The sequence below is a fragment of the Mercenaria mercenaria genome, chromosome 3 (genome assembly GCF_021730395.1).
Source record: "Mercenaria mercenaria strain notata chromosome 3, MADL_Memer_1, whole genome shotgun sequence".
Classification (NCBI taxonomy): domain Eukaryota; kingdom Metazoa; phylum Mollusca; class Bivalvia; order Venerida; family Veneridae; genus Mercenaria; species Mercenaria mercenaria.
Genome location: NC_069363.1, coordinates 6,345,215 through 6,362,600, shown reverse-complemented (window position 1 = coordinate 6,362,600; position 17,386 = coordinate 6,345,215). Strand labels below are relative to the sequence as shown.

Below are 17,386 nucleotides of genomic sequence, written 5' to 3'. Positions count from 1 at the left end.
TTAACTTTTTACCCCAAAAAATGCATTTTGCACCATAATAACATTCTATACTTTTAGTATGCTGTTACACCCATATTGTATAATGCTTTCACCAAAAATCAATTCTTTGCGAGTTTTTTCTTCTTTTTTCATAAATGACCTTTACTAATATGGTAAATGATTTTGAAGAAAAATGCCTTAATTAAAGAAAGTGATACTGGTTGATAGAATATTTTTTCACTGAAGAATTGCCTCCCCTTGGTTGTGTTTGTGAAACAGTTGTAGTTGATAAGAGTGCTGCTATTCTTAATATTACACAGTTTTGTACTAGATATACCTTTCGTCAATGTCTCTTTACAAAATAAACAATGTTGGCTTAGTCTGAACTGGAAAATAGGAGGATGGCTTGATTCTGTGGTTAGAAGTTTGATTATTCAACAAGTTTGTCATTTATTATTCGTGAATTGAATACATAATCATATAAAAACAAGTTTTATTACCCAACTATATTTTGACACACTGTATGTTTGATATACAGCACTTTTATGGTTAAATGCAACATTTTTCTCTTTGATTGTGTCTTATGGGACATCTGACTGGACAGGTGGAAGACTCCATGATAATTAAATTTGTAAAGCCATTGTCATGCATGCGTCCAATCGTCAAGTCGTCTGTCCGTCATCAAAAATTGTGTTTAAACGACATCTCCTCCAAAACCAATGAATGGATTTTGATGAAACTTGGCGTGGATGTTCCTTTGATGTTCCTCTACCAAAGTAGATGTTCCTCTACCAAATAGTTCCGCTTGGTTGCACATAGGGGCCGCCTTTAGCTAAAGATAGAAATATCTTCAAACTACATCTCCTGCTAAACCGACTGTCCAATGCAGAAATAATTTCACACAAATGGTCCTTATGTCAGCCTCTACCAAGATTGTTCAAATTATACCGATTCAACAAAAAAAACTGACTGCCCGGGGGCATGATCCCTTTTCTCTATATGTATATAGTGGAAATTAAAAAAAAATATTCTTCTATGAAACTGCTGGCCAAATTTTAAATAATTTGACACAAATGGTTTTTGTGCGACTCTCTACCAAGTTTGTTGAGATTATTTTGATTTGTCAAAAAACATGGCCACCAGAGGGCATGGTCACTTTTCCATATACTATATGGTGGAAACTTTAAAAATTTCTAGTGTCAAACTGCTATCCCGATTTAAAATAATTTTATGCAAATGGTCCTTGTGTGACCCTCTACCAAGGTTGTTCCGATTGGTCAAAAAACATGCCTGCCTGGGGGCGTATTCATGTTAGAAATATGATGTTCCCCTTTTTCTGCTGTTTTTGTTGATATTTATACAAGACTCTTTTCTTACTCAAATAAACAAGTATGTATTTAAAAACTTGTAAAATAAATAAGGACAAACTTGTTGAATACTCAAGCAAATTGAATACTTCTAACCACAGAAATTTCCTTTTTTCACCTGAAACAAGACATAAATTGTTTTGTTTTATGTACATGGATGGGACATGAGAGGAATATAATTGAAAATGTATATACATTTTTACTCAAAAGATTAGCTGATGGGTAATGTACGGCCATTGTTACCATTAATTTTTGACCACCACACTTGGTGTGTCTTTGTAAAATATGTCAAATATTGTTAACTTGTTATGTCTGTTGCTAATGATGTCTTATTCTTTGTTTTTGTTTTTTTTGGCAGATAAAACACCAAAATACGATCATTGCAGCTTTAATATTTAAAGAGGTTTTCAATTATATAAATTAGCTGCAATATTGGAGGAATTTCTTACCTGACTCCTGTTCCATGCAGACTTTGTCCTTTACTTTATTGCTGTGTAGCACTACTTTCTCCTCACACCTGGTGTCATTTAACCGTAAATTGGTGTTACCAGTTCTTGTTTGTGTCTTGAGACTGAAAATGCTTTCATTTCAGTTATTACAGAACACGATGGCCTACAGTCATCAAATTTCATAGTGTGAATGCCTATTATCAATAAATGACACAGTATGTTTTGTGGGGTCAGTGGGTCAAAGTTCAAGGTCATTGACCTCTAGACTGAAAACAGTTTTCACTGAGTAACTAAAGAATGCTTTGGCCTACAGTTGTCAACAAGGGTTGCATAATTTCAGAAAGGTTTCTATCATTCTACTATACATGTTTTCAAATAGGAGGCTGGTGGCTTTTACAAGATAAAACTGGTAAAGATAAAAATTATTATTTCATTATCACGCTAGTGCTAGTGGGCATGACATGAAAGTGTTGCAAATATCATTACCTCTCATGATCACACTTGGTCAACCCAAGTCTGCTGTTATTATTATGCCCCGCTTCGAAGAAGGAGGGGTATATTGTTTTGCAGATGTCTGTCGGTCAGTAGGTCGGACGGTATGTAGACCAATCCGCTTCCGGATGATAACTCAAGAATGCTTGGGCCTAGGATCATGAAAGTTGTTAAGGAGGTTGGTCATAACCAGCAGATGACCCCTATTGATTTTGAGATCTGTAGGTCAAAGGTCAAGGTCACAGTGACCCGGAACAGTTAAACGGTTTCCGGATGATAACTCAAGAAAGCTTGGGCCTAGGATCATGAAAATTGATAGGGAGGTTGGTCATGACCGGCAGATGACCCTATTGATTTTGAGGTCAATAGGTCAAAGATCAAGGTCACAGTGACCCGGAACAGTTAAACGGTTTCCGGATGATAACTCGAGAATACTTGGGCCTAGGATGATGAAAGTTGAGAGGGAGGTTGATCGTGACCAGCAAATGACCCCTGTTGATCTTGAGGTCAGTAGGTCAAAGGTTAATGTCACAGTGACCCAGAACAGTTAAACGGTTTTCGGATGGTAACTCAAAAACCCTTGGGCCTAGGATCATGAAAGTTGATAGGGAGGTTGGTCATAAGAAGCAAATGACCCCTATTGATTTTGAGGTCATTAGGTCAAAGTTCAAGGTCACAGTAACCCGGAACAGTTAAACCGTTTCTGGACGATAACTTGAGAACGCTTGGGCCTAGGACCACAAAACTTGATACGGAGGTTGATCATGATCAGTAGATGACCCCAATTGATTTTGAGGTCAGTAGGTCAAAGGTCAAGGTCACAGTGACCCGGAACATTTAAACGGTTTCTGGATGATCTCAAGAACGCTTAGGCCTAGGATCACGAAACTTTAGAGGGAGGTTGATCATGACCAGCAAATGACCCCCTATTGATTTTGAGGTCAAAGGTCAAGGTTACATTGACCCAGAACAGTTTTTCGGTTTTGTGTCTGCTCAATAAATATCACATCCGTGAAGGGATTTTATTATTACCTGGCACAAATGATCCCTAGAATGAGTTGATATGCCATGCAAAACCCAGACCCCTAGCTTAGAGATCAAAGTCACATTTAGAGGTTAAAAGTTAACAGTGTAAGTTCTGTGTCCTCTCCATTACTCTATCAAGGGATTCTAATATCTGGCACAATGTTCCCATAACAAGACGCTGTGCCACTGGCAACACTCAGACCCATAGCTAAGAGGTCAAGGTCAGAGGTTGAAGTCTGAGATTTAAGGTCCACTTTTCTTGTCCAGTAGTAACTTTTACATGCATGCATGGTTATTCAAATAACTTTGATTAACATTCAACATATATATGCTGATATATCTGTATGGGCCAGATTAAATGTTTGTTTATTTTCTTCAGAATGACTTCCCTTTTATATATTACATTTTTTTCTCAATTTCCCTGCCAATTTAAAAATGGAATGTTTTATCTTTTATATCAACAGATGTTTAAAAGCAATTAACAACTGTCAGAAGATATTCAGTCAATAACAAACTGTATAGTATTGTGGTACAGTACTTTAAAAGTTACCTGAGAACACTGTTATCAAATTTGCATCTTATCACAGGGCCATCATATACCCTAAAGATTTTGAATGGTTGACCTGTTTGTTTTTGTTTAGTTATCTTTGAAAGCATATCAGCAAGGGATACCAGCCCTTATCTTAAGCTTGAATTGAGATAATTAGTCCCTTTTCAGTAGTGGTCTCTTTATTACCTTGTTTGATTTTTGAGGTATTGTCTTCTCTTGATGTCTGTGTCAGCGTCAGTGTTTGGTAACATTTTTGTTTTAAGGTCCACATTTTCTCAAAAACCATTAGAGCTACAGCTTTGAAACTTTGCACACTTGTTTGTCATCATTAGATAACTAAGTAAGCCAAGAAAAATAACTCTGATTGCATTTTGTCAAAATTATGGCCCTTTTTGTACTTAGAAAATTTGAGTTTCTTGGTTAAAATGTTTTTAGGTTCATCTTTTCTCAAAAACTATAAGAGCTACAGCTTTAAAACTTTGCACACTTGTTTATCATCATTAGATGACTATGTAGACCAAGAACCATAACTCCTATATGCATTTTGTTAGAATAATGGCACTTTTTGTTCTTAGAATATTTGAGTGTCTTGGTTAAAATTTTTGTTTCGGTCCACCTTTACTCAAAGACTATAGTATCTACAGCTTTGAAACACTGCACACTTGTTTATCATCATAAGGTGACTATGTAGCCCAAGAACCATAACTCTAATGTGCATTTTGTCAGAATTATGGCCCTTTTTGTACTTAGAAATTCTGAACTATAGTACTTTTCTTACATACTGACCAGCACTTGCAGATGAGCGATGGAATCCGTAGGCGGTGCTGTTGTTTTATTATAGGGATATACTTCATTCACTTGTTGTTTTTTTAGAGGAATTATCGAAATGCACTGCCATAATGATTTAATTACATAAATAAAATCTTTTAAATACCTCAGAAAATGTTTGGAGCTTGTAACTGTGTCATTTTAACATTATAAATAATGAAATACATAATCATAATCATATATTATTTGTCCAATATTGATAAAGAGAACAAATTATTTGTTTTCAAATACAGCTGTCGCTAGATATATCTACAATGTTATCTCATTACATACCTGATTTATTGATGAAAAGTTTAAAAACCCAGGACAAAGAAGTTTGTCGATTGTGTTTCTATGATGGTAATTGACTAATTGTACATGATGTGCATGATAGATTTGAGAAATATGAGTACTACTACATTGTTAGTGTCATTTAGGAGGCCCATACCAAGATGTTTGCTATCTAAAACTTTTATGAAATAAATTAGCAATAACCTTTAGCCTGCTGGATGCAAGTGGTTTTGCCTTTGCGACCAGTGCAGACTAAGGCTGATCATAGTCTGTACTGTTTGCAGTTCAGTCAGTAAATTTTCAGTGAACACCCCTTTGAATGATAAATGTTACTGCCCATTTTTAATTATGAGCAAGTCCTCATTAGAAATTTTTACTGCTCATTTAGGGTAATGCATGAGTTGAGCACATTTATTAATTGATATTATAAATGGGTGAACAGGGTGATCATTCTAACAAACATCTCACAACAAAAGAGTTTTACCTTCTAAATAACATTTAGCTTTTTAACATTATATATATACATTACCCAAGGTGATTTACACGATAACAATAAATTAGGTATTTAAGTTTTGACAAGATTTTATTTCTGCTGTATAAAGTATTTATTTGATTGTGTTTATAAATCTTCTGAATATACTGTATATAAACGACTCACTGTATAAAACAGATAAAAAGTATAATACTGGTAGGTGACAAAGTTATAGAAATAGAATATCTCAGGAAGGGCCTTAAATAATCATTCATGTGTACTTGCAATATACCTTTATCTGAGTGATTTTTCGTGATACCCTTATAAGTTGAAACAGGAAGAGAAAGCCTGTTTTAATGATAACGTTTCTGTTGAAATTTTAATTTCGTATTCATACAGCAGAAACAAAATTGAGTTTAAATTTTTAGGACAATAAGAGAGTATTACCTTTCTCAATTACAATAATAAAAGTGAAGTATAAACAAACATGTGGATTCCAATAGTAAATAATACTATAAGAAATAAGGAATTAGATGGATATAGCAGTACAAGTGATGAGGAGTTTAATGTGAATGATATAACAATAAAAGAGCTAGAAAAAAGCAAGTATTTAGTATTAAAATAAAATTACGTTTTTTTTTTGTTTTTGTTTTTTTTGTATTTGGTTGATATTGCTTTATCATAGTACTTGGGCTACTTTTGCTAGAGTGTTGAGATGAGCCTAGAGAGAAAATGGTTTTCTGAGAAAATATCAATGTCTGTATGAAGAAAGAATAAACTTTATTACAGATTACTTGATCTCAACAGACTTTGTAAGTCTACTAGAGATAGAGTGAGGTTACAAAATCTCTTGAGAGTCCCTGTTAAATTACTGTACTGTTAAGAAGCTGTTTTTTGTTGTTTTTTCTGAAAGATTATTTAAAATTAGTCTCTTATCAGTTTCTAGTGCATGAGCATTATGAGCACTAAATAATTTTAATAACAAATAGTATTGAATGGCCAAGTTTCATGTTTGTTGTCAAAAACATTTTCCTCTGATCTATACAGTCATGTTGAAAAGACAGTTGTTTGTAGTTTAGGCTATTTTAGTAATTTTTAGCTCGACTATACGAAGTATAAGGAGAGCTATCCTACTCGCCCCGGCGTCGGCGTCTTTCCGCGTCCCCACCTTGGTTAAAAGTTTTGGTGCACTTTCTCTTTTTTCAACTGATCTCTGTAATTACTTGATGGATTTGATTCAAACTTTAAACACTTATTCCTCATCATCATCCACATCATCTGACATAAGGGCCATAACTCTGGCACCAATATTTCATGAATTATCCCCCCTTTTCAGTTAGAATTTCAGGTTAAAGTTTTGATGCACTTTCACTCTATCTCTGTTATTACTGAATGGATTTGATTCAAACTTAAAATAGTTGTTCAACATCATCACCCACATCATATGACGCAAGGTGCATAACTCTGGCACCATTTTATTAGCTCATCTGATTTTTTGAAAAAAAATGATGAGTTATTGTCATCACTTGAGCGGTTGTCGGCGTCGGCGTCGGCGTCGGCGTCGGCGTCTGCGTCGGCGTTGCTTGGTTAAGTTTTATGTTTAGGTCAGCTTTTCTCCTAAACTATCAAAGCTATTGCTTTGAAACTTGGAATACTTGTTCACCATCATAAGCTGACCCTGTATAGCAAGAAACATAACTCCATCTTGCATTTTGCAAGATTTATGGCCCCTTTTGTACTTAGAAAATATCAGATTTCTTGGTTAAGTTTTATGTTTAGGTCAACTTTTCTCCTAAACTATCAAAGCTATTGCTTTGAAACTTGGAATACTTGTTCATCATCATAAGCAGACCCTGTACATCAAGAAACATAACTCCATCTTGCTTTTTGCAAGAATTATTGCCCCTTTTGGACTTAGAAAATCAGTTTTCTTGGTTAAATTTTATGTTTAGGTCAACTTTTATCCTAAACTATCAAAGCTATTGGTTTAAAACTTGCAACAGTTTTTCACCATCATAAGTGGACCCTGTACAGCAAGAAACATAACTCCATCCTGCTTTTTGCAAGAATGATGGCCCCTTTTGGACTTAGAAAATATCAGATTTCTTGGTTAGGTTTTATGTTTAGGTCAACTTTTTCTCTTAAACCATCAAAACTATTGCTTTAAAACTTGCAACTGTTGTTCACCATCATAAGCTGACCCTGTAAAGCAAGCAACATAACTCCATCCTGCTTTTTGCAATAATTATTGCCCCTTTTGGACTTAGAAAAATCATTTTCTTGGTTGAATATTATGTTTAAGTCAACTTTTCTCATAAACTATCAAAGCTATTGCTTTAAAACTTGCAACAGTTTTTCACCATCATAAGTGGACACTGTACATCAAGAAACATAACTCTATCCTGCTTTTTGCAAGAATGATGGCCCTTTTTAGACTTAGAAAATCATTGGTAGGACAATATTTCTATTATACAAAAAAAATCAGATGAGCGTCAGCACCCGCAAGGCGGTGCTCTTGTTATGAATTATTCCCCCTTTTTACTTAGAATTTCAGGTTAAAGTTTTATTCACTTTCACTCTATCTCTGTTATTACTGAATGGATCTGATTCAAACTTAAACAATTGTTCAGCATCATTACCCTTATCATATGACACAAGATGCATAACTCTGGCACCAATTTTTCATGAATTATTTCCCCTTTTTACTTAGAATTTTAGGTTAAATTTTTGATGCACTTTCACTCTGTCTCTGTTATTACTGAATGGATTTGATTCAAACTTAAAATAGTTGTTCAACATCATCACCCACACCATATGACGCAAGGTGCATAACTCTGGCACCAATTTTTCATTAATTATTCCCCCTTTTTACTTAGAATTTTAGGTTAAAGTTTTGATGCACTTTCACTCTGTCTCTGTTATTACTGAATGGATATGATTCAAACTTAAAATAGTTGTTCAACATCATCACCCACACTATATGACACAAGCTGCATAACTCTGGCACCAATATTTAATGAATTATGCCCCTTTTTGCTAAGGATATACTTATATAGTGTTTTGATACATTTTATCTTTACTTCTCTTATTACTTTAAGTTGATATTTTTGACATAGACTCAGGCTATTGTGCAATATCTTCATCCACAATTGGAGTCATTAAACACTCCAGTGACAACTCTAGTTTCCTCAGATGTGCCCAGTTTCACTATCCAGCATCGAAATAGTCGAGCACACTGTCTCCTGTGACAGCTCTTGTTATTTTGACTTCTAACAGAAATCTGTCATTTTGTCTGAGAGTCTTGAAAGGTAACATGACTAACATAAAAACATCATTGACACACAGTATTTTGAAAATGAATGTCTGCCAGAAATGATTCTAATGGTTGTGATTTCGAATTAAGAATGATATCATTTAAATATTTTCAGAGACCTTGATTAGTCGCCATGACAATCCAGATTCTGATGATGGAGCTGGGGAGTTCCAGATGGAACTATCAGAACAGCGGAATGGTAGCTTTGGAAATGGTCCGGCATCGCCTACAGAAACTCAGCCATCAAAAGGCTGGGCATGGTTCTATGTCATCTCGGCTTCCATTATGGCCTCTCTGGGTGGGGTACTGTTTGGATATGATATGGGTATGCTGCTATAATGGAAATTGTATTTGATATTTATATCTCAATTTCCAAACTTCTAACGTTTAACCACAAGAGTTTTCTAGGAATGGTTTTCACCGTTTGTGTAATGATTTTCATTGTTAACTGAAAAATACATTATTTTTTTTAAATTTATTTGGCTAGTATTTTTAGCTCACCTGAGCCAAAGGCTCATGGTAATTTTTGTGACCACTCAGTGTCCGTCGTGTGTCGTCATCGTATGTCCGTCAACATTTTATTAAAAAAATCTTCTTGAAAACCACTGGGCAGAATTACACCAAACTTCACAGGAATGATCCTTGGGTGACCCCTTTGCAAAATTTTTCAAAGAATTGAATTTCATGCAGAACTCTGGTTGCCATGGCAACCAAAAGGGAAAAGTTAAAAAATCTTCTTGTCCAGGGCCTAGGGCTTTGATATCTGGTATGTAGCATCATCTAATGGTCCTCTACCAAGATTGTCCAAATATTCCCCCTAGGGTCAAATATGGCCCCACCCCGGGGGTCACATGGTTTATATAGACTTAAATAGGGAAAACTTTGAAAATCTTCCTGTACAAAACCACAGGGCCTAGGGCTTTGATGTTTGATATGTAGCATCATCTAGTGGTCCTCTGCCAAGATTGTTCAAATTATCCCCTTAGGGTCAAATATGGCCTCGCCCGGGGGGTCCCAAGTTTTACATTGACTTATATCCTTTCCACAGCCTTAACGTACTAAAACGTATTAGCACCTGATGGCCCTTTCACGCTTCCGTAGAAACAACATTTATTACACGAAACTTATTTTGAAAATATTTCTGAAATGTCTAGGTCTGCAGCTCTCAAACACAGTTATATCTTAATCTGAGGCATATACTGACACTCTCAGACAACATCAAAAATGACATTTTGAGCGATTTGATGAAGTTCCAAAATTATCAATGTACGCTTGGTCCGTTACGGACCCCTGTGGGATTTGTGTTTATCAAGAGCTCAAATATTTTTTCATAGATTAAAAGCTGACATGCTGTACTAAAGCCCAGGTAATTTCAATTCGTAATAAAGTGCTGAAAACTGGCTCCCCAATAGAAAAAAAAGAAAAGAAAAAAAAGAAGTCCACGCGCATACATTTAGACGGGGTGACCCCTGCACGTGACCCCTGACTATCTACGAATCAAAATGCAGCTTTCGTTTTCAAGTTTAACATTTCTACTTTCATTTTATTTACTTCCGGAAATAGCTGAAGGTCGAGTGACGTCATTTACTGTGTTGTCAAAAACATACATATGCCTGGCGAGATTGCATAAATATGTGCTGGCCGTCCTAAGGTTATAGGAAAAAAAGTTTAAAAATCTTCTTGTCTGAAACCACAAGACATAGGCCTTTGATATTTGGTTTGTAGCATTGTCTTATGGTCCTCAACCAAAATTGTTCAAATTGTACCCCTGGGGTGAAAAGAGGCCCTGCATTGGGGGTCCCAAGTTTTATATAGACTTATATAGGAAAAAACTTCAAAAATCTTCTTATCTGAAACCATAAGACCTAGGCTTTTGATATTTGGTATGATGCATTGCCTAATAGTCCTCTACCAAAATTTTACAAATTATGCCCCTTGGGTTAAAAGAGGCCCCATCCTGGGGTCAGTTAGTTATTATATGAGTTATATAGGAAAAAATACTTAAAAATTATCTGATCCTATTTCCAAGACTGTTTAATTATAATTACCTGATGACCCCAAGTAATATGATGTCACTTGACTGTGACCTTGACCTACTAACCTACATTCTTGTTTTTTAAGATACAGTCTTGAAATTTGGATGACGTACAGAGTTTTGCACACCTATCGTAAAACTGAATTTTGTTGACCATGAATGTGACCTACTGACTTTCTTAATATTTTAGCATCAGTTTGACATTTGAAACATGTAGCTCATATTACTCAGGTGAGCGATCCAGTGTCATCATGACCCTCTTGTTTTGTAACATTGTCTTAACTGTAAATAGTAAATACTTACTGAAAAAATACTTCCTTGATTTTCAGGCATTATATCAGGGGCCATTCTACAACTTCGAGATGTATTTTGCTTGTCGTGTCTAGATCAAGAGTTAGTGATCAGTGCAATGTTAATGGGAGCAGTTGTAGGATCCTTGGTTGGAGGTAAAGTTTGTATAGTTACTACTATTTTCATCATTTTGTATTTTCTTAGCTATATTTTAGTACTAATGAATCCAGAAGCACTGGTTACATTAACTTACTGCCGATATATAAGGCAATACTGTTAAAAAAATGGTATTAAAACAATCGCAATGTTGGGCTGTTTGAGCATAAATGATAAACCTTAGACTAATGATTTTATTGAAGCTATCTATATCCTTTCACCAACCCCTATTCATTTGAAGTTTATAAATTTGCTTAGATGAAAAATATGGCCTGGATATGCACTTAGGGTTCTTTCTAACAGATTTTATAGTCTAACATATGTTCAGTTACTTATAATTCAGCAGCATGCTTGTATTTTTTTCTGGTATGTGTTACATAACATTCCAGTAAAGAATTGAAGATGTTACAACAGCCTGTAATTTTTTCAGGATTTCTCATAGATCACTGTGGCAGAAGACTTACTATTATTGCCAACTCTGTTGTATTTCTTGTTGGAGCACTGATTCTTGGATTTTCACCAAACTTTGCTATTTTGGTAAGATTTTTGATCAGGTATTGGATACTTGATTTCTGATAAAAAGATATAAATTCTAATGCAGTGAAAATTATTTGCTCAAACTCAAGTATTTTGATAAACCTGAGCAGCTGTTTCTGTACTTAATGGAAAGGAAAAAGTCTGAAATTAAGGGAGAACATACATGTATGTACATGTTGGACTACAAAGCCGAGACTGCAAGTTCAAACTTCCTGCTTCTCTATCTTAAATCTGAGAGGTATTTGCTTTTAGAGGGAGACATCAGTTAAAGGTCCCATGCAGATGCCATACACCTTGAATATCAAGCTTATGGAGTTGGAACTTCATATAAGTAACTTTCTTCAGTTGGCATCGCAATATAGGCAACGGTCATGACTGAAACACTCATTATTACTGACATTTAAAGCTTTGTTTTTCAACAGTATTTCATTTATATAATGACAGGAAGTAACCTAACCAGTGTTCCTGGATTCTATACCAATGCTAACCTTTTTTCTGCAAGTACCTGCTAACATCTCGGCTTGTGGCAGAGGTAGAGGACACAATGTCTTTTATCAAATCATGATGGGAGAATGTACCCCTTGCACAGGGATCAAAATTACAATCTAATATCCATGAAATACTGTTGCAAAACGGCGTTAAACCCAACACAAACAAAAACAAACATAAATCTGTTCTCCTTCTATTGAGCTATGTGCACTTGATGGCCTTTTTCACCTTTTTCTTGCAGAATTTGTTGTCAACTTACGAATTTTTAGAATGCATTTCAGAGTCTTTCCTTGGAAAATCTGCAGAATAAGGAACCAGTGCCTCCGCCAGATATTTTTTTAAGAAAGTTGCATGCATGTTCAAATCTACTTTAAGCATGGGAAGTCAGATCTCCTTCATGGGAATCACACATTAAATAGACTTGTCATCATTCTGTCAATTTAAAGATATGATAATATGGAAAAGTCCATGCACATTTCTATTAAAACACTGGAAACCTGACATGACTTTGACATATTATTTGATGCCATACAGGTGCTGAGAAAGAGAGCTACTATGTTTGATCTACTATCTTATATAAAAGGCATTGCAGAATCAAAATGATATAACAGAATGGATTTACACTTAATTCACACACACTGTATATGTTATTAGGAGCAAAAAATAACTCGTTAGACATCTACGCACTCCTAAGTTATTCTACGGGACGTGTTACTAACACTTTTAAAACACAGTTACGCATTGCTGTCATGTCAGCCAAGTATATTTGGCACCATACATGCCCCATGAAATAGTGCTTCCCTTTTTCATCTACTTGTTTATATAAAAAGACATATTAGAATCAAAATAAAATTGATATATAGCAGAACCATGTTTTAACATATTGGAACAATATAATGAGGATATAAGCTGCTTGTATAATTCATTAAGGCTACTCCCTTGTGAAATTATTCCGCAAGCATATAACCTCATTGTATTGTTTCAATATGTTGAAGCCTGGTCTGCTATATGTCATTTCTTAATTAATTCAGTATTGTTTATATTAAAGATTATTTTAAAAAAATATTTACATACACTTAAAAGAAAATATAAATTTCTGCAGGTAGTTGGAAGACTATTGGTAGGGTTTGCAGTGTCAGTGTCGGCTACTGGGGAGTGTATCTATATCTCAGAAATTGCACCAGCGGTATGTATAAAACATTCATTGTGAAATATCAAAGAAGAATTTTGTTTTTTGAAGCAATTGTAGTTTGAAGTTTGAACCTGATTGCATTGACAGAAATGTGTTGGAATGTTAGTAGCTGTTTAACAGTAAGTGTTTACTTTACTAAATACACATGAAAGCTTACAGAGTAGCAAATGTGCTGCAAAACGTGTATCACAAAAGCCTAGAAATTTTGAAAAGGAGATACTTGATAATCTTTGCATCTCATTACAGTCCTGGTGAAAGAATTTCAAGACTTATCTGACTTTCAGTCAGAGGATAACCCCAAAACATGTAAAGGGATGTTTTGCTTGAAGTAACAAAAAATGAACTGGTGCTTGAGAAAACTGCGTTGTAAAAATCACTTTGTGGTAATAAAAACCAACCAGCTCCAAACCTTACTGGACATAAGTCTAACGCCCTGACCCTCCAAGCCAGACATAGTCATTTTTTGTTGGACAGGTCAGACTGTCTAGCGGGATTTTGCCATGACTGCATTGATGGTTTACAATATACCTGTAACAGCTGATGGTTTACAATATACCTATAACAGCAGAAGTTTGTTTTGATTTACCATTTGTCACACTGAATGATTTCATGTTGTCAACACCTTAAGCAGAGTGTTGTTGTAATAACTTTTGCAGTGATACTTCAAACCAAACAAACAAGCAATCAAAAGTTTAAATGACGTAATAGTGAGTATTGACTAGAGTAACAGTTGAAGTGTTTGAGAATATAGCTGTAATATTTACAGATTGCTAGAAGACAATTCTGCATCATTTATCATGTAGACTGAATATAAGTTGTTTACTTGTATTTTAAGAAAAAGAGAACAAGGCTTTTTTGTGTAAATTGTTAAACCATTGTGTATTTCAGAAAAGACGAGGGCTGTTGGTATCACTGAATGAGCTTGGAATCACTCTAGGATTGCTGTTAGCTTACTTATGCAACTTCCTGTTTATCAGCATCTCTGGAGGATGGTAAGTATAGGTATTGTGACAGGGAAACACATAACTTATCAGATATCAGCATATTATATGAGTGAAATGATGTCATCGGCATAGATACTCTGTGTGTACATTTTCTGGGGCAATGAACAGTTCGCGCTCTGGCAGCTAGTCTAGAAAATACTATTTATTAGACGTGCAAACTAAAATTCACGCCAAGATCGTATTCATGAATTCGCGTGCGGACGTTATGAGCACGTACATGCTCAGCGGCTGGTTGACGTGCATAATAGCATTGGATCGGACATTGTTACGAATGGCTGGAAGAAGTCTTGATTAAAGGCTGCTATTGACAGTGTTAGGGATTGAACCAGTACATGCACTGTTTTTGACAAGCAATGGAAAACTGTGAATTGTCATTTTTGTTCTGAAACTAACATTATTTATTTTAATACATGTAATTTATTGTAAAATGAAAATCCATTGAATGTGTTTGTGTGGTATAAACAATATTTCGTTGTACAGTTGTGAATTGCATTTAATAAACGTAATTGTTCCCTTATATCTCTTTATTGTCCAAACAAAAAATGCATTGTTGCAAAAATTAACAGGCCTGCATTATATGTGAAAAACATTATTTGGTAATTATGATCGAGTCACTGTTATCAAGTGTGTTGGTAGTTTAAACATATTTTATTTGTTGAACCAAAGAGCTCTACAAAAAATAATAAAAACGTATTAGCAACTTGAAATGGCAGAAGGTAGCAAATCTCGCAACCTATTGCTCCGTGCAGAAAAAACGAGATATGTATCCACGAATAATGGCCTTCATCAACGCGCCATGTTGTTGTCGAAGCAATTATTCATCGGTAATAAATAAGTTATCACTAGTATGAACACTCTTCTTTCGATGGCAAAAAAAACATGTCTTTACGAGGTCTTAAATGTATATGTCAAATTAAACTTAATTTTGTTTTAGAAGTTAACATGTATGTTTTAATGTGTTTTAAAGGTACAAATTGTAAAGCTCATGCTCGACGATGTTATGTTTTTTAGTACATAACGCCGAATCACGCTCTGACACGAGCTCACGCGAGATTACAGCCAGTTGCCATTCTGTGTATTTTATACTTCTTTGGTTGAACAGAACAGAACACATCGTACAAACAACATACACATTCATAAAACAAGCTTATCATATTGACAAATTGAATTAAAACGTTTCGTGTTAGAGAAGTTTGGGGTAGAAAATTTCGCTGAACTCGGTGATTTGCAGGCATTCGGCCTGCATGAATGCGCAAAAATTATGATCCCGCGAATAAATCTACACATACAGTAAAGTGAACCTGCCATGCCCATGTGTTGCAGATATGAGATTCTTGCCTACCTAATGGGGGAAGATAAGGATATCCTAGTATTAGAACATGCTATCTTTTCCCAAGAGAAGAGACAAGCTACATGCCCCTGTTACGAGGTCATAATAATATATTATGATGTCATAAAATATTTAATTTTTAGCTCGACTATTCAAAGAATAGTCTAGCTATTCTACTCACCCTGGCGTCTGCGTCGGCGTCACACCTTGGTTAAAGTTTGGCATGCAAGTACATACAGCTATCATTTAAAGGCATATAGCTTTGAAACTTATTTTTTTTAGCTCACCTGTCACATAGTGACTAGGTGAGCTTTTATGATCACCCTTCGTCCGTCGTCAGTCCGTCCGTCAACAATTTCTTGTCTGCACGATAGTGGTTTCATTTATGATTTTATTTTAACCAAACTTGCACACAACTTGTATCATCATGACTAGGTGAGCTTTTACTGATCACCCTTCGTCCGTCGTCAGTCTGTCCGTCAACAACTTCTTGTCTGCACATAGAGTTTCATTTATGATTTTATTTTTAACCAAACTTGCATACAACTTGTATCACCATAAGATCTCGGTTCTTTCTTGAACTGGCCAGATCCCATTATGGATTCCAGAGTTATGGCCCCTGAAAGGGCCAAAATTAGCTATTTTGAGCTTGTCTGCACAATAGCAGCTTTATTTATGATTTGATTTTAACCAAACTTGCACAAAACTTGTGTCACCGTAAGATCTTAGTTCCTTTCTTGAATTGGCCAGATCCTTTAATGGGTTCCAGAGTTATGGCCCCTGATAGGGCCGGAATTAGCTATTTTGACCTTGTCTGCACAATAGCAGCTTCTTTTATGATTTGAATTTAATCAAACTTGCACAAAACTTGTGTCACCAAAAGATCTTGGTTCCTTTCTTGAACCGGCCAGATCTCTTAATGGGTTCCAGAGTTATGGCCCCTGAAAGGGCCAAAATTGGCTATTTTGATGTTGTCTGCACAATAGCAGTTCATTTATGATTTGATTTTAACATAACTTGCACACAACTTGTATCACCATAAGATCTCGATTCTTTTTTATATGCCCGCAGGGACGTGTTATGTTATCTCCTCGGTGTCCGTCTGTCTGTCTGTGTGTTGGTTAGCAATTTCCCTTCCGCTCTGTAACTCTTGAACCCCTTGATGGATTTCAGAGAAACCTGACACAAATGTTCACTCATTGAAAGGATGTGCAGAGCGCATATTTCGGATGGCTAAATTCAATGTCAAGGTCACACTTAGGGGTCAAAGGTCATATGACTTTGTTTTATGTGAGTATTGCTCTGCATTTGCGTTGCATTGCAGTGCTCTTGTTTTTATTTGGCAAATCCTTCTTTTGTTTGCTTACAATATTTATTTTATTACTTCCCTTTTATGTTACTATAAATAGCTTACTTAGTAATTTTTATTATTGGCCGTAGGGAAAAACTGAGACCACTTTTCTGTGGTACAACATGGTTGGTACCTCCAATTTTTAGGTGTATTTTGACATATCTGTACCTTGTAAGAATTTTTTCTTTTTGTTTTTGGTTAAAGCAATGGTACTCAGGTGAGCGATATAGGGCCATCATGGCCCTCTTGTTTCTT

At 35.4% G+C, this 17,386-nt stretch overlaps 1 protein-coding gene across 5 annotated transcripts in view; it reads left to right on the top strand.

Annotated features, from left to right (window-relative positions):
• The window catches only part of LOC123525521 (solute carrier family 2, facilitated glucose transporter member 10-like), a 73,129-nt gene that overhangs the window by 13,354 nt on the left and 42,389 nt on the right, over positions 1 to 17,386 (top strand). For 3 of the 5 annotated variants that reach the window (XM_045304629.2, XM_045304631.2, XM_053537803.1), the window contains exons 1-6: positions 5,756 to 6,035; positions 8,862 to 9,071; positions 11,111 to 11,227; positions 11,659 to 11,765; positions 13,357 to 13,440; positions 14,335 to 14,438. In XM_045304629.2, coding sequence (XP_045160564.2) covers positions 5,921 to 6,035; positions 8,862 to 9,071; positions 11,111 to 11,227; positions 11,659 to 11,765; positions 13,357 to 13,440; positions 14,335 to 14,438 — 737 coding nt within the window. In that variant the 5' untranslated portion in view covers positions 5,756 to 5,920. Of the gene's footprint in view, positions 1 to 5,755; positions 6,036 to 8,861; positions 9,072 to 11,110; positions 11,228 to 11,658; positions 11,766 to 13,356; positions 13,441 to 14,334; positions 14,439 to 17,386 lie in introns of those variants that run through there. The other 2 variants (XM_045304627.2, XM_053537801.1) reach the window with 2 other exon arrangements.